Genomic DNA, 27,923 nt, shown 5'->3' with positions numbered 1-27,923 from the left:
ACACACACACACACACACGACACACACACACATTTACAATTAAACCTATTTACCTTTCATTTACAATGGAACCTTTTTTGTGCCACGATTCAAACTAGTAAGCTTGTCAGAACACATGCTATTTCTAGTATAAAAAGTGGGGGAAGACATTTCACTTCATACTTCTGGGGTAAAAAGCTCCTCTGTCTCTAATAACTAAACTACTTGATAGATCCAAATGAAAAAAAAAGAATGAAATCTAAAAGTAAAAAAGAATGACCCTGCCCTCGTTTCCTCCAGAACCCCCCCCCCCCCCCCACACAAATATTGAATGGTCCCTACCATCAAAAACCTACTACAGCAACATTGATTACCAAATTAACTTGAACACCATGACACAGACACTACATTACATATAGACGCCCACAACATAATCTCATAATGCATTCCCATTATTCAACCTGGGATAATATTCAACAAAATAATAAACCCAATGAAAGAACTTTCTGTGCCCCATGGCATGGTGGTAAATCCTACTTTCCCCTATAGCCACCTAAATCAACCTGACAAAACCCTACAAGCTCAAACATAATGCAATACCCAAATCTTTACTTTAATGCGAGGTTAAACCTAAAGGAGACATCACACCATTTTAAATTTAATTTTTTGTTTTGTACGAAACTGACGAAGTAACTGTCTGCTTATCCTTTGTTCGTATGTTTCCACTGCTCTCGTTCTGTCCAAATGGTTAGTTTGTCCCGATCACGTTTTTTTGCTCCCGATCCGATTCCGATCATTTAATTTTGAGTATCTGCCAATACTGATTATTCCCGATACGATATATATATTTTTATAGAACACTTACGCCATATCACAATAGTACAAAATCTGAAATCACAGACCATTTCCAGTCTAATATCATGATATGGATATAATATTGATATTGGCGATGTCCCGATCACGTTTTCTTGCTCCCGATCCAATTCCGATCATTTGAAAATGACGTGATCGGCCCCGATTTCCGATCACGTGATCGGATCGGGACAATTCAAGTTTATATAAATGGGGCAGGATCTAAAATTCCAGGTAATTTGACTTAATTGCGTTTAATTAGTATACACCCGAGAGTGCAGGGCTCCACCAGGCTTGGTTTGAAGAAAAATAGCAATACAAGCTCACAATACTGTATGTCACTTTCAGATTTGTAATTTTCGGTGATTTGCCTTGGGTTCAAGTGGATAAACACCAGCTTAAATCACAGATGACACATGACAGGTGTCAGTTTATAAACTAATTCATTACCAGATTAAATACATAAATAATCCACTCACTGCCAGCATTTTTTCTCACATTTCCTTTCCTTTTAAGGAGGGTAGAAGGAGGATTACATGAAACTCTTCATTTGTGATGTACAAAAGCAAAGGAAGACGCCCCTCATTTCAGATTATTTTCCAATTGTGCCGGCGAGCAAGCCATGTGCAAACAATGTCAGGACACTCATGAATGACTTACAATTTACAGCTGCGCAAATTGGCCTTGTTAAAAGCAAAGGTATGTCCTGTGTACGACATCAGACCAGAGACTTATATAAGCTCTTACAGTGGTGAAAAGGGACGAAAAGAGAGACTGTTACTGCCAGTGATGTGAAAATGGTGTTAGAATCGCTGGTTGTACAACTCCTGAACAGAGTTTTAGGGGATTACGTTCAGCTCGACAGCTCAGAAGTTCAGCTTGGCATATGGGGAGGTAATGCTGTTCTCCGAAAGCTTGAAATAAAGGAAAATGCATTGAGTCAACTTGACATTCCTTTTAAAGTTATAGCGGGACAGATAGGACATCTAGAGCTGAAGATCCCATGGTCCCAACTCTACACCCAGTCAGTGGAGGTAACACTGAGTGGTGTCAGTCTGCTCATAGTCCCGACAGCCCGTATAAAGTATGATGCCGAGAAGGAAGAAAAACAATTGCAAGAGGCTCGCCAGAGTGAGCTGAATAGGATAGAGGAGAACAGGCAGAAGGCCGCCGAACAAAATAACCCTGAGATAGAGAAGCAGGACACCTTTATGGAGAAGCTGATCACTCAGATCATCAAGAACCTACAGGTCACAATTTCTAACATCCATGTCCGCTATGAGGATGACATGACGAATCCCCACTGTCCTTTGTCATTTGGTGTGACGCTGAAAGACCTTAGCTTCCACACTGCTGATGAGAATTGGGAACCCTGCATTCTGGATGAGAATGCCAAGCTTTTCTTTAAGCTTGTGCAGATTAAGAACCTTTTTGCCTACTGGAATGTTAACTCCAAGATCTATTCTAATTACAGTCCAGTTAAAATTTTGCAACATCTAGAGGCCGACATGGAGATCAACAACTTGTACTTATTTCGTCTGATGACAGTGGATGCTAAGCTCCGGATGAATCCAAGGTCGGATGTGGACTTATCCTGTCCTAAAGTGGACCTGGATGTCGAGCTCCCAGCCGTGGTGGCCATTGAGCTCAATAGACCACAGTATATCAGCATTCTGGAGCTGATGGACTCAGTGTCTATGATGAAACTGAACCTGCCCTATAGAAAGTACAGACCAGAGGTTCATGTTCACACCAATGCCCCCATATGGTGGCGGTATGTGATCACGGGAATACTGGAGGTGGATGTGAAGCCCCGTGTCCACATGTGGTCGTGGCAGCACATCCACCGACACCGGGAGTCGGTGAAACGCTACCGGGAGCTCTACAAGGATAAGATCACTGGCAATAAACCTGTTGAGGAACTACTCAATGATCTGGATGAGACTGAGAGGATGCTGGATATATTTAACATCACGTTGGCCCGGCAGCAGGCTGAGATGGAGGCGAGCAATGTCAACCGTCCTGGAGTGAAGACGGAAAAAGAGTCCAAAGGTTGGTTTGGATGGGTGTTTACCAACACAGGTGAGCCTGATAGCCAGGATAAAGATGTCACTGAAGTTTTGACCCCTGCTGAGAAAGCCAAGTTGTACACTGCCATTGGATACAGTGAGGTTGCTGTCAATGACAACATGCCAAAGGCCTTTGTGGATATGAAGGTTGATTTCCACATGGAGAAGCTCTCTGTTTCCTTTAAAGACAACACCACAGATCAGAATGAGATTATCAAGATTACAGTTGGAGAGCTCAGGGCCAAATTTACACAGAGACCAGGAGCAAAAGCCATCAAACTTGAAGTTGAGCTCAATATGTTTGAGGTCACAGGCTTGGCCGATAAACGGGTCACCCCCACCCTAGTGTCGTCAAGGAAGGCTGCCATGGAAAAAGGAACTCAGCTGCTAAGCATTAACTTCGAGACCAACCCGCTGGACGAAACTGTTGACCAGAAGATTTACATTGAGTCACAACCCCTGGAAATCATATATGATGCTGTAACAGTGAACAGCATGTTAGAGTTCTTCAGGCCCCCTGACAACCAGCAGTTAGACCAGCTGACCAATGTTACCCTGATGAAACTGGAGCAGTTCAGGGACCGTACATCCTCGGGTCTGATGTATGTAATTGAGACACAGACCACTCTAGACCTGGAAGTGAAACTGTTGGCGTCCTATGTCATCATTCCCCAGACTGGCTTCTATCATTCTGCTCAGAAAATCATGGTGCTGGACTTGGGAGACTTGAAGGTGACGAGTCAGAGCAAGGAGGGCCTTCCCCAGCTGTCAGTGGGCAGCAGCACAATTGGGGACATCATGTCCAGAGCGTACGACATCTTTGACATACAGCTCAACGGACTGCAGTTTCTCTTCAGCAAACCAGATGAGGACTGGAAGAAAGCTCGTAAACAGAAAAAGTCGGCGCTGCACATTCTAGAGCCGGTGGATCTGAAGGTGGTGTTCAGCAGGGCCATGGTCGCCACAGACTCACGCATGGCCAAGTTTAAAATGTCCGGAGATATACCTTTGCTATCCCTTCGGATCTTTGACAAGAAGATTCATGGCATTCTGGAGCTGATAGACAGCATCCCCCTGCCTAAGAGCAGACCTGCCCCACAAAGCACTGCTTCCCACACACCCATAAATACAGAACCCACCAAGAAACCTCACCAGAAGAACATGACAGATTTCATTATAAACTTTGAGATAACTAAGGTGTCCGTACAAGTGTGTCATCTATCAGAGAGTCAGGAGGTCACCATCCTTCAACTGGACATGGAAGGACTGAAAACTGAACTCAAATTGTGCACCTTTGACATGTTATCATCCATTTCTATCCACAACATCTGCCTCAAGTGCCCTGAGTACATTGATTCTGATGGAAAGGAGGTTCATCTCATCACCACTCTAGACAACACAAAGAATGATGTATTTCTCATTATGGAGTACATTTCGGCTGATAGGTATGGTCCTGAGTTCAAGTCTCAACACATAAATACAGAACAGCTAATTAAAGTGAACCTCTCATCACTAGACATGCACCTCTACACTGAGGCTCTACTCAATGTCGTGAACTTCTTCAACAACCTTATCCCTCCTTCTAAGTCAAAGGAGAGAGGGCAGGAGGAGGACAATAGCATGAGGAATAATAAGGTGGAACCTGTGATTGCCGAGAGACAGACTTCAAAGACATCTAAGTTTGAAGATGTGGTAAATCTGAACATTGGAGCAGATCTCAATAATCTGAAGATTTTCCTTAGAGGAGAGAAAGCCAGAATCTCTGAGATTAGTATTGAAAGTCTGGTGTCAGATGTTCTGATGATGCAAAAGAAGATGGAGGTTCGAGCCAAGATAAAGAACATTTCGGTCCTGGACTGTGACAAAGATGCCGTTTACAAGAAAGTGGTGTCCATAGCATCAGGCCATACATCAGCAGACGAGGCAATCGCATTCCACATGGTAAACTATACAGATGCCACAGAGGGAGATTCCTATCTGGATATGTCTAAAGTTGACAGTTCCATCACACTGACTGTGGGAGGCATCCAAGTCATGTATCTCAAGAAGTTTGTCTCTTCCATAATGGCTTTCATAAACAACCTCCAAAATGACCAACCTGCAGTGAAGGATGCCACGGGTGTCCAGCCTGTAGAGAAGGCTGCCGTAGTGGAGGCTGGTGTAGTGGAGCTGGCGGAACGCAGTGCACGGATGGCTCTCGACATCCACATAAATATGCCTTTCTTCTTCCTTCCCCAATCTTCTGATTGGGGGAGGAATGTCATCGTAGCCCACCTGGGCCGGATATCCATTAAGAACCACTATGTCAAGATGCCATGCACAACCCACACAGAGATCCCCCCCATAGTGGATATGATGGAAGTGGGGCTGAGTGACCTCAGGCTTTACAGAACCACATTTGAGGCAGATCAGTTTCAAGGAGAAACTCAGCTGCTCAAACCAGTTAACATGGAGGTGTCTATCTCGAGAAACATGTCATCCACCTGGTACTATGAAATACCTGACATGGAGATTGCAGCTCACATCAAACCCATGACTCTGATGCAGAGGCAGACTGACGTGACGGCGTTACTGTGTACACTGTTGTCCATGCAGGAGGGTGAGGTAGCTGAGGAGGTAGCTGAAGTTGTGCCACCCCCCTCTCCCCCCTGCCCCTCCAATGTGAAAAACACACTCAAACTGGATGTAAAGCTTGACTCTATTACTCTAACCCTGTACAACCCTAGTGGGAACGAGGTGCAGGAAGAGGAGCAGAAACTGGCAAAGTTTACCCTGGGAACCATCACCACCTCTCTCCTCCAGTACTCGGACCGGTCCATGAAGATCTTAGTTAAACTTAACAACTGCCTGCTGGATGACAAGAATCCCAGTTGTCATCCCAGAATGATGCGGATTGCTGAACTGAACCTCATGAGGGAGGTGGCCTTTTGTGAGGGCCGCGATTTCACCACTATGGACATAGATATGGACTTCTACCTGTGTGCCAACATGGAGTTCCTTCTCAATGTTGCAAACATCTTCCTCAAGGGCAGCCAGGAAGCCTATGCCGTTTATGATCCAGCTCCAGCTCCAGCTCCGGCTCCAGCTCCGGCTGCAGCTCCGGCTGCAGCTCCAGCTCCGGCTCCAACGAGTGGATTCAAGTACAACATTCTGTTGAAGAACCCAGAGATTGTCTTTGTGGCAGACCTAACACGTGCCAACGCTCCCACCCTGGTGATGCAAGTCATGCAGTGTGACCTGGTGATGAAGAATGATGCAGAGGAATCACTGACGACTGCCATCATCAAGGACCTCAAGGTTGTGGCATGCCCCTTCCTGAGGGGCAATAGGAGAAATATAACCATGGTGCTACAGCCCTGTGAGGTCTCCTTCAAAAGCACCCAGAAGCCCACCTTCCCTGAAGCTATGGAGTTCAGCATCAGTGCCCTCTCAATGACAGTATCTCCTATAGTCATTAACACAGTGAGCACCATCGTCCAGTCTTTGCCAAAGGCTGCTGCAGAAGCTCCACATGAGCTAGGCAGCTCCATACCCCCCAAGTTATGGGAGCGGCAGAGCTGGAAGGAGTTAAAGTTGTGGTTCCTGGAAGTGGAAGTGGATAAGGCCCCACTGATAGCAAAGGGAGAGACACTACAGGTACCCATCAAGATACCACAGGGAGAGGTACTACAGGTAGCCATCAACTCTATCTGCCTGACTGTGGAGGGAGGGATCGGGCATGACACTGTCCCCATGCTTCTGACAAAGTCCTCCTTCCATGCAGATGTCAAGAACTGGAACACGTTAATTAACTTCAAAGGTCAGCTTAGTCTAGAAGTTCACTACTACAATGAGATGATGGAAGTGTGGGAGCCATTTCTGGAACCACTAGAGGAACCATTGCAGGATGAAAGACCCTGGGCTCTAGACCTGAAGATGAAGAAGGAACGTACAGGAAAAACCCCAGAATATCAGACAGTTATCAGCATAAGCAGCAAAGACCATCTCAACATCACCCTCTCAAAATGTGGACTGGGCATTCTCAGTAAATTGCAGATGACATTTGCAGAGGAAGGCAAGCAGACAAACGAGTACTTCCAAAAGCATCCATTTGTAGTGAAGAACTGTCTAGGCCTGCCGGTGTCTGTCCTCTACAGTGAGATGTTCAGCCCCACCGATGGACAGTGCGACAACCGTACAGTGGAGTTGCAGGATGGAGAGATCCTCAATATGGACTATTCAAGTACCACCACAGACTCTGATGAATTCTCCACTATAATCCCCCTAAGTGAAAAGAATTACTACATAAGGTCCACTCCAGTGGGCCACATTCTCCAGTCATCCAGTGTCATGCAGCTGGTCAAGGTGGGCCAAGGGATGTACAGTGTGAAGCATATTGCTTCAGGGCTGACTCGCTTCCTGGTGTGTCAGATCTACACTGTGAAGGGCAACAAGTACATAAAAATCCGCTCTCCTGTTCTGATCATCAATCACTTTTCTATCCCATTCAACGTGTTTGAAGGATCAACACATCAATGTCTGGGTATGTCTCTCCCGAATGAGGAATTCTGTGTGCCTCTGGAATACTACAGGTCTGAGCTGAGTCTGCAGCCAGTAATAGAGGCAGGCGAAAGCGGTCAGATAGAGTTTGAGTGCTCAGAGGGTTTCAACTACAAGGACGTCATTGGACAGGAACCTGACACTCGTCTTCAGCAGACCTGTTACCACTGCGGAGAAAAAGCCGGCATGCTGATTGTCAATATTGTACCGCTGAAGGACACAGTGACAACATCCAAACATGCAGGAAGCATCGAGGATAATTATGATGAGCCCTACATCCTCCACCTGTGGCCATCCATCTTGCTGCGTAATCTGTTGCCATACATGATCACCTACAAACTACATGACAGGGGAAATATCGCCCCCGAGGCCACTCTGAAACCAGGCAACTCTGCACAACTGCAAACCGCCGTTATCAACCAGTCCATTCTCAATCTCCGCCTCCTCAATTACTTGGCTCAGGATTGGTCTGCTGAGTACAGTCTCCTCAGTGAACAGGAAGAGATCACCTATACTGTGTTCAAGGGGGATGACAAGAGTGAACGGCGTGGCCACACAAAGAGGACGAGGGCATCACTCAACATAGCGATGCATGTCAAATATGACCCAAAACAAACCATAGTGTCCATCTATTCACCTTACTGGATGGAGAACAAGACAGGCCGGCTGCTGCAGTACAAGGCTGGTGATGATATCAATTTCAAACACCCACTGGACTATGGCACACCACTGCTCTTCTCCTTCAAGCCACGAATGTTCCTGCAAAACAAAAAGGTGCGTGTGATTATCTCAGACAGTGAGCCTTCAAAAGAATTCTCTCTGGATACTGTCGGTAGCCAAGGAGACATACAATGTAAAGGCACATATAAGGATTACCGTCTTGGGGTGAAGATCGACACCAGTAGCTTCAGTTTGACATGCATCGTGACCATCATGCCATACTACCTTCTGGTCAACAGAACCAAACACACCATCTGCATCAGTGAGCAGGGACAGCATAAGTGGACACAGGTACAGCCTGAACAGTCAGCCATTCCATTCTGGCCTGAGAGAGACAGCAAGTACCTGAAGATCAAAGTTGAAGGTTGTGAATCTCCTCCTCGAAAAATTGACTTCACACGGCCAGAGAACTGCTTATTGCTGCATCTGGACAAGACACTGGGTGGGATCACGGTCGATGTGAACCTATCGGAGCACTCCACTGTGATTTGTTTCTCTGACTACCATGATGGTGCTGCTCCCTTCCTCATCATCAACCATACCAAGGACCAGGTTCTACAGTTCTACCAGAGCTCACTGGAGGAGAGGAAGAAGGAAGAGTTAGAGCCAGGTAAAGCTGTGTATTACACGTGGACAGAGCCCACTGGGTCTAGAGAGCTACACTGGATATGTGGCCAGTACCATGACACTCTGAAGAGTGAGGGAGATCTACGTAAGAATATGGAAAATGAGGGGGAACTTTTTGTGATCTCCTTCTATGAAGGTCTCCAACGGGTGTTGCTCTTTACAGGAGAGAAACACTACGAGTTACTATGCAAGACCGAGATAGCTCAGCTGGCCGAGACAGAAATAGTTATATCCCTCCAACATGTAGGCGTGTCTCTGGTAAACAACACTACCAGCCAGGAAGTCTGTTTCATCGGGATTACAAGTTCTGATGTGGTGTGGGAGTTCAAGATGGAGAGATCGAAGTCAAGATGGAAGTCACTGACTGGTAAAACGGCCGAGTTGCTGGAAAAAACCTTCAGAGAGTATACAGAGTGTGAGCCCATAAATAACACCATAGTTGGTTTGGGGAAGAAATACAAGGTTTCTCTGACTCCCAATGGTCACAATATGGAAGTGCTTAAACCATTCAAGGCTCGGCTCAGAAGGACATTCTTGCCTGGGGTTAAGGTGCAGTACAGTGCCTCCCCACAACAGACATCATACCGCATCCGAATCAACCGTGTACAAATCCAGAATCAGCTGATAGGAGCCATCTTCCCCTACGTGTTCTATCCCATCAAACAGGCCAAGTCCATCACAGGGCATTCTACGCCGAAACCCCTGGCAGATATATACCTTGTTACCAGAGCGGCAGGACATCGCATCAAGTTCTGCAAGGCGTTGATCCAGGAGATGTGTTTGAAGCTGGACTTGGGGTTCCTCAATGCCATCGTAGATCTGTTCACACCTGAGAACGCCAGTATAACAACCTCAGAACAGCAGCAGCAGCAGTTTGACAATGACATACAGTATACATTGGCAGAACTCGACCACATCTCGGCTACTGACACCTCTCCTGTCAGCCTCTATGAGTACTTCCACATCTCGGACGTAAAGGTGCGCCTCAGTTTCACTCTTAGTGCAGGTGGAGAGGATAAGAGAAATACAGAACTCATCCCCATCGAGTCCCTCAAACTGCTTCTGAAGAGTATAGGAGCCACACTCACTGACATACAGGACGTTGTCTTCAGACTGGCCAAACTGGAGTTTACCTCCCAGTTGTACACAACTCAACAGTTCAATGCAGAAGTTATGAATCATTATTTCAAGCAGGCCATTAATCAAATGTATGTGTTGGTGTTTGGTCTTGATGTGCTGGGAAATCCCTTTGGGTTGATCAGGGTTGTGGCTGAAGGAGTGGAGACTTTCATCCTTGAGACCTATCATGGAGCCACCCAGGGGGAACTTGCGGGAGGCATTGCTATTGGAACAAAAGCAGTACTGACCAGTACTGTAGTGGGCGTCACCGGGTCACTCACCAGTGTCACGGGTACCCTGGCAAAGGGTCTTGCTGCTATAACGATGGATGATGAGTACCAGCAGGAGAGACAAGAGAACATCAATGATCTACAGCGTATCAGCCGGGCAGAGCAGATATCCAGAACCGGAAACGCACTGATGTCAAGTGTTGTTGGTGGAGTCACAGGTGTTCTCACCAAACCCATAGAAGGTGCTCAGAAAGGTGGCGTGACAGGCTTCTGTAAGGGTTGTGTGAAGGGTCTAGTAGGATTGGTGGCCAAACCTACAGGAGGCGTTGTCGATGTTTTCAGAAGTACCTTCCAAGGGATAAAGAGGATGGTAGAGACCTCACAGGACCTTGAGTCCCTGCGTCCTCCTCGCTTCATCCACGAGAATGGGGTCATACAACCATATAAGGGTACGGAGGTTGTCGGCAGGCAGATTCTTCAGGTAATTGAGAACAGACGTTTTGCAAAGTGTACATACTTTGCTCATGCCAAGATCAATGACAACAACTTCCTCATCATTACCAAGAGCGGCCTCTTATTTGTGACGAAGCGTCCATATGGCCAAATGACCTGTATGTGGCAGTATCTGTTCGATGAGTTCACCAAGGACCCTCATTTAATCGAGGGCCAATGCCTTCGCATCGAGGCTGCAGAGAGAGTCAAATATCATAAGGATGTCATCCGTCGCGAAGAGGATGGATTTGGCAAGATTATTCATTTCCAAACTCCAGAGATAGCAAAGTGGTTTCTTGCTAAGTTGGAGGAAGCAAGGAAGCAAGGACCTGACCCCTCGGGGGACCTGACCCCTGATCCCTGAGCGAGCGCACGCACGCACACAAACACACACACACACACACACACACACACACACACACACACACACACACACACACACACACACACACACACACACACACACACACACACACACACACCAGTGCCTTTGTTCTTTGATAGTTTTGTTTACCTGCATTACCTGCTTCTCAAACACTGTTCTGATTGTTAGACTGTGTGCACGATAGAGGGAGTAATGTGGGTGCGTGTCTAGTGAGAGTGCAATAGTTAATGCGTTTGCATGTGTTTGCATGCTTATGAGCGTAATAGGTTCTGTGTTTCCCGTTTCCAGAAGGTGGCATTCCCGTTTCCTTTTCTGGTTCAGTATCTCAACTTAATTTGATTGGCTCAGCAGCAGATTTCAACCGCAAATGCATAAGGTATTGTGTGTTCAGTTCAAATTTGCTGCTGATTTTCTTTGAAACTTATTTTTGTGCCAATACTTTTCTGATTGTTGTCGGTGCTGCTTGTTCAGATGTCAGCGTTCACGTGATTCTGTGATTATAATGTGATTCATGGATTGTACTATGATATGTGGTATCTAGTTCTGTTATGGGTATCAGTGATTATAACGGGTTTTATGGATTGTATTATTATCATATGCTCTGCTCTGGGGGTTGTTGTTGATATCAGAGCTGTGTCTCGTGGCACAGGTAATCATATATCAATCATATGATATTTAAGACTTCAGACAACTTAAATTGAACTCTGCTACTAAACAAACTGCAATGATTTACATTCAGACACTGACATTATGTGATTTTTTCAGAAAAAAATGTCTGAATGTAAATCATTACATCATCATGTTTATTAGCAGTAACACCACGCAGTGACTGAGTGTGAGTTAATGGTTAATTATTGTTGTATAATTGCGCCGAGTGTGCATGTATCTTACATGCACACTTGTATTTCTCATTCTATAATAAATATTTGTTCAATCTATTCGTGAGTTATCTGACTGAAATATAGTTTTAATTTATTACCATAAATATCAACGAATGAACACGAAGACATATATTTAATCTAATATTTGGTGAAATTCATTAACCACTTAATATTATTAGCCTATTATACTTTTTACAGAACTATAGAGAACTATAAGGGCTATAATCATTAATTAATTGTAATAGAGGCAGAAGTTTGAAATAATTAGGCTATTGATTTGAAGTCATATCGCTCAGGCCTACTAGGCTGAACCGCCATGCCACGCTGTAAAAAATGCATTAAGCAGACCCAAAACTAAAGAATGTCCACATCTCCATGCTGTATTGATGTTGGTACCACAGGAGAGAGAACAGGCAAACATCTACATGCTGTATTGATGTTGGTACCACAGGAGAGAGAACAGGCAAACATCTCCATGCTGTATTGATGTTGGTACCACAGGAGAGAGAACAGGCAAACGTTGATCAAAATAACAATTCTTCTACATTCTCTAATTGTGTAGATGTCTTGTAAATTAACTTAAGTAATGCAGATGTTTAACAATAATTTAACTTTTGAGAGTGTAAAATGAAACCAAATTGACCTGTAAGGGACAAATGGCTGTTTTAACAGTTGTCAAGCAATAAACAACAATCTTGCTTTCCCCTCATTTCTCTTCCGCCAACGTCTTTTCATCCTTAACACTTACAGCGCTTTAGTTTACGATCTACAAAATAGCTTCACTTGCAGGAGTTTAATAATTATAAAGTAATAATAAAGTGTTAATAATGAATTAATTCCCTCCCTCACTCCACAGCAACAACAAAAAAACATCCCCTCTGGTATTCTTTACACATCATTCTTTTGTGCCCCCTTTCTGTATACAAATGCATACAGCAACACGCAGGAGATCCCACGTGGTAGTGATTTGACACCGAATCCATAAGTCTGAATGATGTATTCTTTTTAGTGCTTTTATAGGTCACTTGGTGCTCAACATGTGGGTCTGGCAACCACCAGGATGGACCCTGAGTGTACAAATGGAACCAAATTTGTACGTTAAGACTGTGAATTCTACAGTGTACGTTTACGGGATCTTACGGATCCGTAAAGGTCCAGTTGGACCGCTGGTGGCCGCCAGATCCGACGTTGAGAACCAGTGCTTTAGGTTGTCGTGACAGTGGCAGGGCTCCCAAAGGTGACAGGCGGGAGCTGTTCTTCACTCGCAATATCACAGGTCAAATCACCATGGGCAGCGGGGCCATCCGACACATCCGGGATAGTGATTCGCTCCTCCCAATACTCCTCGGACCGCAATTGGTCGATGACATATCGTTCCGACTCCTCTGGCAACTGGCCTTCCTTCTTCTTCTTCCTCTCCTCCTCCTCCTTCTTCTGCCTGTCATGTTGATCGATGGCATACTGATACTTGGCCGACGATATGCCGAGGAGGTCGGCAAACTTCTCTCCCAGGTAGTCGCAAGCAGAGAGGGTGGAATAGGCGGCCTTGGAGAGGTGGAACCAGACGTAGGGGCCCACGTTCTTTGGCGGGGGCGCTTTGATCTCGGGCTGCTCCAAGTCCTCCTCCTCCTCCTCATCTGTGCTGTACTCCTCCATCGTCTCCCCGCTGACAAAATGGATGATTCTACGAGGAACCTTCACCTTCCTTTCCTGCTGCGTCGTCCCCTGTTGCTCCCTTGCGTTCTCTTCCATATCGCCTAGCTCCACAGCATCCATGTTTTGCCCTATCGAACCACCATAGTCGGTGAGAGAGTCCTCCATGTTCGCTGTTGCGTCTTTGTGTCCCCCAGATGCTGCACCCACGCTTCTCTGTTGCTTGCCAGAAAGGACTTCAAAGAACTGACAGGGTACTCAGTCTTGTCTATGATGTATCTCTCTGTCTCTGTGTCTTATATACTGTATGGTTTTGAGCAGTTACGTCATAGGAGCCCAATGACAGTTTTGTCATAACTAGAGGGTTGTGTCCCTACTCCCTGGCTAAACTCACAAACTAATACACCTACAGTCAACATTCTAAAGTTTAAATTACTTTATTAAGTTCATAATTGTGAAAGTATGAAAGAGTAGGTATTGTGAGTAAAGTACAACAAAATCCCACCCGTGTGAAGTGAGGGGTGCTCTTATCATTATACATCATCATACATCATCTCATGAACAACTGAATTTATGTGATTGGTTAGCCAATTTGCTTGTCTACTGTACATATGACATATTTTCCCTTCATTGTCAATGGCATTTAATGTTTGTGTTGCCACAAACTTCATATTTGAGGGACATATGACCTAATTTCTCCTTTCATTGTCAATGGCAAACATGAGACATGAGGGGGCAAGTGATGTCAAACATGCGGGCCGGTTGAGATGATTGTAAGTTAAACGCCGTTAACAATAAAGAGACAATATGACGTAATGAGGCACATTATGACGTAAAATTTCCCTTCATTGTCAATGGCGTTTTTAAAACAAACATTGAACTAAAGACAAACATTAAACCTGTATATATGAGGGGCTAGCGCCCCTCAAAAATAGACACTATGCCGATTTTCTCAGACACTATGACGTAAAATTCTCCATTCATTGTCAATGGGAATTTATTGTTTGTGTAGGACAAAGTTTGTGAACATACACTAAAAGCTAAATATAGGAGGGAAAATCACACTTGTGTGAAGTGAGGGGTGCCCAGATTTTGGGGGCCATGTATTGTTTTCATGTCCACATTTTTAATTAAATACATTTATTACTAGAGTTACCCTAAACATTCATTAAAGTCCATAGACTTGGCTGGCACAGATTACATCATAATTTACCCTAAACAAACAAAATTAAAGTCCATAGTCTTTGGCTGGGATGGGAAATTAATAATTTGGCTCTTGACAAACATTAAAAGTCCATGGACTTGGTTGGCCTATGAAAGCCATGCATTGCATTGGAGGGGCTAGCGGCCCTCAAAAATCACTCGTCTGAAGTGAGAGGTGCCTTACTTCTTTAAACCAACATTGTACTCTATGTTTGTTTAAAGTGCTCTAAACAAACATTAGAATGTCCATAGACTTGGCTGCTACTCTGTTTGATTAAGGTTTAACAGAGCAGGACCAAGGTCTGGAGGGCACTTTCCTGGGATGCCTTGCATGGGATGAGGAGATTGTGGAAATCAGACATGGTAGGAGACCTCGAGAGGCGGCTGTTTGTAGCTACAGTGGAGTCAGTACTGCTGTACGGGACTGAGACATGGACCCTCACAGTGGAGTCAGTACTGCTGTATGGGACTGAGACATGGACCCTCACAGTGGAGTCAGTACTGCTGTATGGGACTGAGACATGGACCCTCACAGTGGAATCAGTACTGCTTTATGGGGCCGAGACATGGACCCTCACAGTGGAGTCAGTACTGCTGTATGGGGCCGAGACATGGACCCTCACAGTGGAGTCAGTACTGCTTTATGGGGCAGAGACATGGACCCTCACAGTGGAGTCAGTACTGCTGTATGGGGCCGAGACATGGACCCTCACAGTGGAGTCAGTACTGCTGTATGGGGCCGAGACATGCATGGACCCTCACAGCACAACAGGAAAGGGCACTGGATGGAGTCTACACAAGAATGCTACGAATGGCACTGACAAGCTGGTTTCACATGGACGGACCACATCAGAAATGTGATCCTCTACGGGGGACCGGGGAGTCGGGAACCAAGTGGCATTCCGACACACCGCCATTCCGACTACGTGGCTTCCGCTTGCGGTTAGGGTTTGGGAGAGGGTTAGTAACGTGGCGAGTCGGAGTGGCGGTGCACATGTCACCACGAGTCACAGACAAAGGAGAGAAGGATGAGGCTGGCGCCAACTCAGGGCAAAGCCAGGAAAGGCAAGAAGCGCAATACCTATGTAGATCACACTTCACCCATCTTTAAATAGCACTATGTTGTGATAGTAATCATTGCTATAGTGTTTGTTCAGTAACAGGGGTCTTCCTGTCTCTCCAGCTCTTCAGTAAACACAGAAAAGAAACTAATATGCATTAGGCCACAGACCCCTATTAGCTGGGGACCCCCTGGAACACCCTCAAGCAACCCTGGGGGTCCGCAGACCCAGTTTTGAAAACCACTGACTGCACTATCAAGAATGAGCACACCATTCAAATTAAAGGGAGGTTAGATGAATTCTGCACAATGACTAGGCCTACTTTTACTTTTGGTAGGCCTAAGTATATTTAGGTGCCAACACTTTAGTACTTTTACTCAAGTACATTTGGAATTCCAGACTTTCACTTGTAACAAATGTGAGCACTTATTCCACCACTGGCCTCTGCTCTGTTTACTCGACTGTCGTTCACAGTATCACACTCAGGGAAATGTAACTCTGAAAGTTTGGAAATGTAATGGACGTGGTGTCCAATACATTTCCAAACTTTCAGAGTTAAATTAGCACTGAAGATTTTACTGTGTGGCAACTGGCAAAATAATATATATTGAATAAACATAATAGCCTCTTGCCATAATGGTAATGACAGCAGGTGCTCTATACATAATACACTCAAATAGATCTGGCAGATTCGTAGACCTGTCCTCTGCAATAGTAAAAACAGGTGTTACCAATACATTAATCATTTTAATAAGCATCCTGTAGGCTGTGTTTGGGGCATGATTGGAGCGCAAATAATGATCATTGCCTTACACACTTGTGTACCTTTTCACACGACTAGTCGTGTTTTTACGACCTTCGACCTACATCAAGTATACATGACAAATGTCTATATGAATCAAAACCAGCCTAAAAAAGTAAACCATTTCTCACCTTCATTACTCATTGGTCTATTTCTCTTTTTGCAGATGAGTAAGGCTGGGACAGATATAGGCCTACTTTCTTTCACGTTTTCTTCCTTGTAGTGTCGTATCCGCAATGGTCAACTGACAACTCTCTAGTCTGTCTAACTCCGTCGTACGTACATTTCGGATGTTTTTGGAGAAAATGATGAAACGAAAGAACATGTCTCATATGTGCTGCCTAAGCACCGCTGCATGGGTCTGCAGTCTGCTCTACTGTGCTGCATCTCTGACTGACTGAAGTCACTGAACAAACTTGTGTGAACTGACCGCTCGATCGAGTCGAGCGTCTAATTACTAATTTTGATATAGCCACAAAGTATAAACCAGCTGTAATCTGATTGAACTCTCTCTCTCTCTCTCTCTCTCTCTATCTCTCACTCTATATAAATCGTAATAAAACAGCATTGCAGCCTGAATTGTAACATATAAATCATGTTATATTATGAGGACCAGTATGCCTATTAAATCATTGTGAAAGAGAAAGGGAAATAAAGCATGACAAATAGACAAAAAATAAAATATATTAAAAAAGAAAGGAAAGTCACAATAGGCCTACTGACTTTCTGTATTTTAACTGTTAACACTTTATAATTTGATTGGATCCACAATCATCAGGACTATGGTGTGCCTCTACTAATTAGGAGGGACAGCATATTGTGTGTGTGTGTGTGTGTGTGTGTGTGTGTGTGTGTGTGTGTGTGTGTGTGTGTGTGTGTGTGTGTGTGTGTGTGTGTATTTGTGTGAACACGTATCACTGCCATGAGTGCAGTCCATGCGTGACAGATGCAGACAGACACCGGCTGGCCAAGTGGGCACTGGGGCGAATATGACAGGAGGGGGTTGAGGGTTGGAGGGGTCTGTCGTGGGGTGGGGGTGGGGTTGGCTAAGGTGAGAGAGGGACAGGGTGGCGGGCTGGACAGATATGGGCGAGGTTGGACAATGGACAGGGTGCGAGCAGAATGGAGATTTGAGGTAAGTATAGGGTGGCGTGGTGATTCTCAACCTTTTTAATTTCAAGGACCAGTTTGATATAAATTAGGCCACCCGACTTAGGCCTTACATTTCACACCCTCTGGGTTACAAACCCAGACAAAGTGTCTGTTTGGTTCCTATAACTTGTCAATAATTTAGCCAGGGACTCCCTGGAACCCCCTTAAGGACCCTTGAGGGTCTCCGCACCCTCAAGGATGAGAATGGTGTAATAAGGGAAGATGAGGGGCTGGGCATAGGGTGTAAGACAACATTAAGGGGCTAGGAGGGAGGGTGTACTAAGGGTTCCCACACTTTTCAGGCCATGACCCTCCAAAATAATATAATCATATTTGAACTGACAAGCACTTGGAATAGAGGGTATATGCACATGCTTAAAGTGAGTTTAACGTTGTTTAATGCAATCAGATAGGACTTTTCTGTTTGGATGTATGGGATGTCCAGGCCAGAAAATAGATTTTGCCACTCAGTAGGCGTTCCCGCACATAACCGCTATAGTGAGCATTACATTTACTTTGACTCGGTTCCACAGATAAATACAGTAAAAATAACCAAACTACAGCTCACAACGCCTCACACACACTGCGAGGTGTTGTGAGCTTGTAATCGGCCACAATGTTTGCCTCTTTCACACAATATTTGGCCCATTCGTTATTAAAAATGTCTTGAAGGTCATTATAACTTTACAAATGTGTGCATACCCTATACCAGGGGTGCCCACACATTTATGACATGAGATCTACTTTCAAAATGACCAGCTCAACAAGATCTACCCACTGAAAAAACAAGTGTACCATTGCTGAAAATAGTTTAAATATATAATGTACCTGGGGGGGCTTTGGAATAGGGAGAAATTATGACAGGCAGTTTCGTATTTAACTTAAACGCCCAATGCATTCTCAATGGCAATAGCACAAACTTTGGCATGCTACTAGTCCTACATACTTACACCTAGAAACCCCATTCAAACCTATTTAGGTTCATCTTACGGTGGACAAATGTTTCATAGTTTTAGAAATATAGTGCTTTCAAATTTGAGAAATTCACAATGGGGCTCAATGGCAGATATTGGCACATCAAAAAAGCACTTTCACCTAGAAACTCCATTCACACTTTTTATAATTGCTTACTGTGGAGACACATGCTGGAACTTTTTACTTTAAAATGATTTGTAGTTTCGGAGTTATTTAACTTAAACGCCCAATGCATTCTCAATGGAAATAGCACAAACTTTGGCATGCTACTAGTCCTACATCAGGGGTTTGGTGCCAGTGCGCGGAGACCCCTGCACCCCTAGTCTAAAGTAGGCTACTTCATGCTATGACCACTGGCCCTTAGCTTTGCGCATAACGCCACCACAGACGACTTTTAAAGGGAATGGGAACCCGCCACACTGATTGGGTTGATGGAGGTGACTCAGGTGATGCCCAAAACACAACCATGACTATTCAGGGCCGTTTTTACACACCGTTTTACTGCACCCATAATAGCAAAATGGCATTGGTCAGGCCTCCACGTCTTAAATTAAGACATATGACCTGGCAGTAAGTTTGATGTTCAAAATAGCGACCTGAGAGTGTACAAATGGAACCAAATAGAGGGCCTATACACTTGTTTTGTACTGTTTGTAGGTTTGTTAACTGTTGAGTGAGAAAACAATGTTGCACATTAAGCTAATCATCTGGGGACACCCCAAAATAATATGTCCTGACTCCTGACCCCCATGCAGTTTGGGAACCACAGTACTAGGCTACTACCAGAGGTACAGGGGTGGGAGGGGACAGCATAATGGGTGTGTCAGTCATCCTGTGTGCACAGAGACGAGGCAGAGTTCAGGCATGGATCCATGGGCACCGGGGCCCCTGCCCATTGCTTACTGCCTCGTCCCTAGAATGTCTGTCTTGTATGCAGCCACGCAGGCAGGGCTGGACTGAGACAAAAATTCGGCCCTGACATTTTCGTGGAATTTGGCCCACCACAACCAGCGCACAGATAGCCTATATTCTACCGACTTTTTGGGTCGAGGCACATACAAATCTAAAACTCAAGTCTCTGTACGTCTGTACAGTATGTCTGTAATCCAAAAAGTCCCTCTCCCCGTGCTCTCGACAGTCCCCTGCCCAGTCCATATATGTCCATATATGGAGCTGGCCTGTTCTGACATCATTCTGACGTCAGCATAGACTCCATATTTGGGCATGCCTGACAATAACTCCATATATGGGCATAAAAGTAGGTTCCAAGTAGGCCAGTGCCGAACGGGCACCGCTGTAGAGGTTCCAACGGGCACCGCTGTAGAGGCTCCAACGGGCACCGCTCTAGTACTTGAAATACATAAGCCCTTAATTAATATACCACCACTTTTACAGAACAACATAAATGATACACAACCAACAGACAACTACACTGAAACAGACAACTTGGCCCACCCACTACGGGTCGGCCCACCGGACATATGTCTTGTACGTTAAGTGGCCAGTCCAGGCGTGTACGCAAGCCAAAGAGTACACCTTCGTGATGTCACTGATCACATGACCCCAAGTTCTAAACCTCCAGTTCTTAGGCTACACAGAATGAAGGGACATTTTATTATTTCCACACAACTTTCAGGTATATACTTTCAGAGTGAGTAGACAGAAAAAGTGCCATCTTAAAATGAGCATTAGTGAGGAGGAGAGGACCAATTATTTGAAGATCATAAGGTTGAATATGGGTGGATTACCTGCATTACTTTAACTGATGCATGTGATACTGGAATGTTCAGTTCTGGTGCATGCATCTGATTGGTTTAGGGCTGCAACTATATACTATGTAGTTGAGGTGGATTTATCAGTGATATGGGTGATATTCATTCAGTGATATATTAATTCATTCACACAGCTAGAATCACACAGGTGCAGCCAAATATTTGACCCATGAGCAACAGTAAACATACTTCTGAATTGAAATGGCTTCCCATCTTTCCCCATTGAGCATGAGCATGAGCATGAGCACACATCCCAACCGCCATATAACTACCAAAATCAGACTCGTCTGAACTGAGTGGTGCCAGCTGTACTGTACGTACGTGTGTGTGTGTGTGTGTGTGTGTGTTGCACAACATTGACACTTGGTGGTGGAAAAGATGCTATTTCCGTGCTCGGACAGACCCAGGGACCCAGCCAGCCAGGGACACACATTGCTGGGCAATGGAGTGGCTGCACCACTAAAAGAAATCACACCCGTGTGAAGTAAGTGGTGCAACTCCGTGGGGGGGGGGGGGGGAGTTCCACAGGAACGCACCCAGGGTGCCGGCCCGATTCCGGCGAGCCGCCCCGCGTCAGAAACGGTTGAGAAATGACAGTTACCGTGTGGGGGTCCCTCTACTGTACTGTACTATACTGGCACACCCGGAATCACCATATATATAGTTAATATGTGCGTGTGTTTGTGTGTTACGTTTTCGTGCTCAGACGCACCCAGCCAGCCAGCCACCCACACAGTCACTTAAGGAAGTGGTTGCACCACTTAAAAAAAATGTAACATTACTTTACCCATTTCCAATCATTTCCCCTGTAAAACACTCAGGCTCCACCTGCTGTTCATTTGTTAATACTGCAGGTCCTTCTGTAAACTTAACTCAACATAATGTTACTTTTAGTCTTAAGTACTACTTCCACATCTAGTCCAGGGACCACCATGGGTTCAAACAGACCCTTGTCTGTAACTAAAGTGTACAAGCGGAACTGCAAGGGTACATTTGGTTCCATACGTACAGAACAATTGAAATAAAAAAGGATAACTTTTTCATCCACGGCACCTCTGCATTACACTGATCATTTTTAGTATCTTATGGCATATCACGGTACGTAAATTTCCCCCCTAAGAGAGTATGTCACGGAGGAAAACAAATTTAAAAGGACATTTCACTGCAGGAAGAAACTGCAGTCATCACTCAATGTTAAGTCTAGAGGGCCTAAGCCCTAAGTGATTGTGATGTTGATCAATTCCAAATACCAAGTATTCTAATCTAAGGCAACCCTGGCCTAATACCCAACTATGCAGCTTCCACCTGAAGAATCGAGACACGAGAAAAGAACTGAGCGTCACTTGGTATGGTCACAAACTCTCCAACCATACATATTATAGGTTAACCCTATAAGCATTATCTTAGCATTAGAAGATTGAAAGATTCATATAATTTGCTTTACCCAGCTGTCTCACAATATCTGAGGGTTCAAACCCTACTTTCTTCACATCAACTGAAATATTTATATTTGCAACAGAAAACATCTGTATTCAAACAAAAACGCATTAAAAAAACAACAATGACAGTAAACAATTAAACAATTTTATTTTGTAATCTTTTTCCACAACTGAAATATTTGACAAAAAACACAAAACAAAGACGGTTCAATCGAATTGAATCTTTACAGATCACATTCCTCGAATTTGAAGACGACATCTTTGCCTGTGAGCTTTTTGTAGACACCAGTGAAGGTCTCAACCTAACAGAAAAAAAACACACAGGACATGTTGTTGACTTCAATCATTCACTGCAATGACTCAAGGTTTTTATAACATTCTACATAAAAGGGGGATGAAAACCTAGACAGAATTTGGTTTCAGCTTTCAGGTAAAAATATACAGCAGATAAAAACATCATGGCAGGCTGCATACGGCTGACCTGACACTGATGTAAAAACAATACATGTGCAGCTGATCGAATGAACGGCAGGTCAATTATAGCGGTGTGCCACAGCCAACAGTAATACTTTACTTTTCACTGTTGATAAAAAAATAAAAAGGATGAATGGAAAATTCACTGTTAAATACCGGTACTAGATGTAACGTAAGGACTAGGAAACAGAAACTTGCATTTAAACGTTTTAAGGATTTCTAAATTAAGACTTCTCCAGGACTTCCATCCCCTCCCTTTACTCACTTTGTGTTCTACATTGTTCTGTTGAGCCTTGTCCAGGTGGATCTTGATGAGGCGACTGCCGTCGATTTTAACCCTGATCCTCTTGCCCACAATCTCACTGGGAAACACCAGGTCTTCCAGGATGGCGTCATGCACGGCCGTCAGTGTACGGCTGGGCAAAAAAGACAAACACCATGTTAGACATCATCTACTGCACCTCTAGTACTGCTGGTTTTATCTCCTACCAGGACCTCTAGTACTGCTGGTTTTATCTCCTACCAGGACCACTAGTACTGCTGGTTTTTTCTCCTACCAGGACCTGTAGTACTGCTGGTTTTATCTCCTACCAGGACCTCTAGTACTGCCGTTTTCTATCTACCATTTAACAGTGTTGAACATTAAGACAGTCCACAAGTACATAATTACATAATATATTTAAACGTCAAGTATAACTCAGTCTCAGGTTTGTTGGCTGTATTTGAAATGTGCCGTTTAACACAACACAAACTGATAGTTCACATTTCACTTAATAATGTCCCCTGCATGGTTTAACTCCGCAGTAATGGCCCAAAAGACTGGGGAGGACATGTTGAATAGTCAAAATAAGACATTATTACCAGCAGTGGAAAATATTAATAGTTTAGCAAAAACGTTAGCGTTATGAATTGTTACAAAGTAATTTCTGCTATACAATGCAAGGCACCAACCTGCTCATAAAGCCGTTGGGGGTTCAGAGTCTTGCTAAATGACTCCAACAAGACATGCAGCCAGGAGGAGGCTAGGAGCCAGGGATCGAATCTGACCTGAGCCACTGGCTGCCCCATTTCTGATTTTTAAAGTATGTGTGGATTCTGAATCTGTGATTAAGGTCATATTCACACCAGAAAGCTTTACTGCGATTAAAACGAATTCTGCACATCGTCAGAAAGTGTGCTTCGTTTGGTAGGTGTGAAGCCTCATTCGAATCCTAAGGCGCATCAAAGAACCGCATTCTACTCGCCAAAAAACGGGGGTTTCGCTTCGCTTCCAATCGCACTTGATTTAGTTTATGAATTGAACACATTGATAAAAAGGTCCCTGCTGGGACAAAAATGATGCAACTTCTCCGCCCATTCGCATCGAGTCTACCGAAGTAGAGGTGTGAATGCAAATTAAGTTACCGTTTTGACCCGAATTATTTCAGCTGAGATTGTTGGCTTTTGTGTGAAATGTACATGCCCGGAGGGACAGCCAGGCCCTGTCACAGCTCGAACATAACATGTTCTGACACAGAACTCTAACTCACCTCCTGGGGCGCTTCTGCTTATTCTGTGTGCGACTTTTCCTGGTGGGTTTGGACAGGATTCTCCTCTGTAAGGACAGAATATACATGTTAATTAACCAAGGGATTCTGCAGAGATTAAACATCTTTCAGTTGACCCAACCACAGAACAGCATCATCAACATAAAAATACAAGAATGATCAGCTCACAGTCCAAGAATACATCAATCCATTATGTAAATTTGTTCCCTGCATGTTTTAGCTCCCCAGTAAAGGCCCAAAGGACTATGGGAAGTTTTAGGAATATATACAGCCTGTCCTCACCGGCCAGAGAGCCGGGGACAGAGCTTGCGGTCCAAGATCGTGGAACGGAACTGTACGTCACAGCATGAACGCTACACTCCCATACGCCACAAGGACAGAGCCATGTGGGAGAATAACCTCACAGGATGTCCATGTTGAATGCACATAAAAGCACAAGTGAACTTTCTGATCACATTTACAACAAAATTCTTCTACAAGCTTAGCTCTGGCCACGTTAACGTGCGTTATGAAAACCTTACCTGTGCGATGAAGACGACATGCTTTCCGCTGAACTTCTTCTCCAGTTCTCTCACCAGTCGAACCTGAATCTTCTGGAAAGCCTTCAGCTGAGGAACAGGAACGAAGATGATGATTGCTTTATAAGCCCCACCAACATCAATTTCCTTAAGAAAAAAGAGAAAACAAATTAGACAAACCGTTCAACTGTAATACTAATCACAATAATACATAAAAATATTAAAATGCAAGAAGCAATTAAGCATATTTGCTAAATCTAGGCAGTTCACACAGTATTGTGCTTTTTACTGACACTACAACATAAAATCCACAGAAACTTCAACAGGTTTGTGCCCTGCATGGTTTAGCTCCCCTGGCCCAAAGGACTCTGGGAAGATGTAGGAATATACAGGACGCCCGTCCTTACCAGCCCGAGAGCCCAGGGACAGAGCTTGTTGTACAACGTTGTGGAACGGGACTATACGTCACAGCACGAATGCTACGCTCCCATAGGCCACAAGGACAGAGCCATGTGAGAGAGTAACCTCACAGGATGTCCACATTGAACATATACTGTATGTAAACACACTGTTCAATTCACATCAAGCACACCTGTGACACAACTGATTTGTGTCTTTGCAGCACCAGGGGTGTTAAAAGTCAAACAATGTTCATAAAAGTGCTGAAAAGCAAAACGGTGGTGGCTGTGCTAAAGTAAAACAACCTTTAAGAAATAAACAATGTTTTAACCTAAAGAATACAACTCAAATACTTGTACCTTTGCAGCTGTGATGTTCAGTTCTCTGAGCTGAGCTTTCAGATCCGAGTTCATCTCCAACTCGAGGAGAGCCTGTGAGACATTGGACACAATCCAGTTCAATATCAAACGGGTACAATACATCATATAGACTTTAACATAGCTTTCACCACTCAATCACTTCTTACCTGGGAGATCCCAGATTCAAACTCATCTGGCTTTTCGCCATTCGGCTTCACAATTTTGGCGCTGGTACTGAACATGATATCTTGGTATGTCTGTGTAAAAAGAATAAACACTCACAGTTTAGTTATAAGTCTACATTATGATATCTATAAATTCCACAAATGTGCCCTTCACATAATCGATAACTGTTCTACTTCACTCAGCAGGTGTATGGCAGAGAACAGTTTGTGTCCTGCATGGAAGATGTAGGATTATACAGTATAAAATACTGTTCGATTAGGACTAGTTGTTTGAGTTAGGACCCACCGTAGTAGTGTGATGAGAACTTAACCGGGATGTCTAAATCTCTGGCACAATATCTGGGTTGTAAAGCCAAATATTCTGGAAGCGTAATAAATATTTTCACGAACAACATCTGTAATGTTGTCGTGATATATATAGGGTTCCACAGGATGCGTGTCACGATGACGATGCCAATCGTTTATGTCCATATATGGGTTTTCTATATTGATCTGATGTCAGCACTAAATGTCTCCATCTATGGAGCTCTAGGTCAGCCCGGGCCAAATATGGAGAATATTGAATAAATGAGTAAGATATGTCTAACATCTCCATGTATGAAAATCAAAGTCAATTGGATAACCAGCACTGACCAGCCTGCTCCAGGTCATATAGCCACTAGCATCTTAAACTCATTGTAAACCTGTTGCAAACCCAAGCATGTGATCGATAGTCAAGAAGTTCCCAATGGAGTCTTACAATGGACACATAACTCTTACAATTATTGTACAACAGGACAGAAGCCAGTTGAACCACCTCACACCAAGTTCAAACTAAGCCTAGTTATAGCTTAAATGGCTTTTTAAGTCAAGCCAGTCAAAGGCGCAACTGGCTACTGGAACCAAATGGACCCTTATGGGGCTGTAACTCTGACAGTGGTACAAATTGATTCTTATGGGGAATTAACTATATGCAAAATGGAACCCTACAGTAAGGAGTTTGCAGTGTAAACCTGTTTAGTCCTGTGTAAAAAGCATCTCTGCAGCCTCTGCCTGACATGCTTGTTGCCAGCCACTGCCAATGGACCCAAATTGATCCTACCTACACACATCTAACTAGGACAAAATTGACCCAAATAAGTAGGCTATTGCAGAAAACACTGATAATTAAACCATCATCCTGCCTGACATGCTGGGTGCCAGCTAGCTGTGACGCTATAGGCTCTGGGAAACATTAGCTAAATGAAGGGTTCTGAATTCTGATCATTCAACTCCACATGACTCCAGCACTTATTTCCAACCAACCCGGACCAGACTGACAGACAGCAAAGTGGAAACATTATTAACGGAACAAATAAAGTTAATTTAGCTACACAAAGCGAACATGGTATGCTAACAGCTGGGCTTGGCTAACAGTTTGACAGTCAATGTAAAAGCCAATGCTGTACAAACACACCTGTAGGCCTACTGGACTAACAGAGGAGCCACTTGCCCACTTTTACACCACAGACATTAACCTCAACATTATGACTTATACAATTGCCATCCATAGCTACAAACCACTCAATCTAAAGCATCAGATGTCCATGAAGCGATATCATGCGGAAAATTGGGAACAAATGTGTTTTAATTCCATGTTTAATGTTAAAAAGTGTCAGAGTGAATCGTTCTCACTAACCTCAGTCAGAATCAAAGAAGAGGAAGCACTCTCGCGAGATCTGACGCCATAGATGTTTTCGGCAGGTGTAAACTTTAGTGTAAAGAAGAAGAAAGACTTTAGTGTAAGGCTGCCCTCTACAGGCGAGGGTACTATGGCAAGTTATTATTTTTTTGTTTATAGTCTAACACTAGTTAGTTTGATTGAATAGTTTAAAGGTGCAGTCAAATACTTACCGGTAATGCAAAAGGGATAGCAAAAAAAACGTCATTGCTGTCTTGTTTCCATTTAGGCTCTATCAATTCATAGACATGAGGAATAACAACCACATTCAATATCATCAATAACCAAAAAACAATATCATTACAGGAAAAAAATAAAACACTGTAGCCTATACATACAGAGTGGGGGGAAAGGAAGGGGACGGTGGTGTGATCACCTGTTTATAAGGGAGAAGCTTATTTTTATACTCTAAGGGGAGAAGTGATCATTTCCTCTTAGAGTATTCATTTATTTAATCCACGTTCATTATTTCACATTTTTATTATTATTTATTATTATTTTATTATTATTTCACATTTTTCACAAGAAAGAAAAATAACTGTCAATAGTTATGCATGTTTGTCTTGTAGCCTAATATCTCGCTCTGTCACTATTATTTTTCATTTGTTAATTAAATGTAATCTCACGTTTAGTGAGAGAGGACTGCCTTCCTTATTAGGCGACTCTACCATACCATCAGTTTTCCACCACAGAAAACAAATATCTTGTAGGCCTACTGCATTCTTTAAGCATGAAGATGCTTAAACTATACTTTATGAGTTCTAGGTTTTAAATCCATCCACACACCAAGAA

The 27,923-nt window shown here is 44.0% G+C and overlaps 2 protein-coding genes across 4 annotated transcripts; one reads left to right on the top strand and one right to left on the bottom strand.

Annotated features, from left to right (window-relative positions):
- Nucleotides 1-1,628: 1,628 nt before the first annotated feature.
- Nucleotides 1,629-10,991, top strand: LOC306941015 (intermembrane lipid transfer protein VPS13A-like; the record flags this gene model as incomplete). The annotated part of the gene is made up of 1 exon (XM_079526318.1): nucleotides 1,629-10,991. One exon carries the CDS (start codon nucleotides 1,629-1,631, stop codon nucleotides 10,989-10,991), a length of 9,363 nt encoding a protein of 3,120 aa, XP_079382444.1.
- Nucleotides 10,992-22,073: 11,082 nt separating this feature from the next.
- Nucleotides 22,074-27,156, bottom strand: LOC306940670 (small ribosomal subunit protein eS7-like). Of its 3 annotated transcripts, none has more exons than XM_079525785.1 (7): nucleotides 27,090-27,156; nucleotides 25,415-25,504; nucleotides 25,248-25,319; nucleotides 24,493-24,636; nucleotides 23,954-24,018; nucleotides 22,690-22,840; nucleotides 22,074-22,252 (listed from the first exon to the last, which is right to left on the bottom strand). In XM_079525785.1, exons 2-7 carry the CDS (start codon nucleotides 25,487-25,489, stop codon nucleotides 22,175-22,177), a joined length of 585 nt encoding a protein of 194 aa, XP_079381911.1. In that variant the 5' UTR covers nucleotides 25,490-25,504; nucleotides 27,090-27,156; the 3' UTR covers nucleotides 22,074-22,174. The 3 variants fall into 3 exon arrangements, with proteins under 3 accessions (XP_079381911.1, XP_079381913.1, XP_079381912.1); XM_079525787.1 differs by lacking the exon at nucleotides 27,090-27,156 and adding an exon at nucleotides 26,868-26,922; XM_079525786.1 differs by lacking the exon at nucleotides 27,090-27,156 and adding an exon at nucleotides 25,719-26,832.
- Between the last annotated feature and the right edge of the window lie 767 nt (nucleotides 27,157-27,923).

Source organism: Electrona antarctica (assembly GCF_951216825.1).
Source record: "Electrona antarctica genome assembly, chromosome: 17".
NCBI lineage: Eukaryota > Metazoa > Chordata > Actinopteri > Myctophiformes > Myctophidae > Electrona > Electrona antarctica.
Note: the sequence above shows the minus strand (reverse complement) of the source record. Positions and strands in the feature narration are given on the sequence as shown.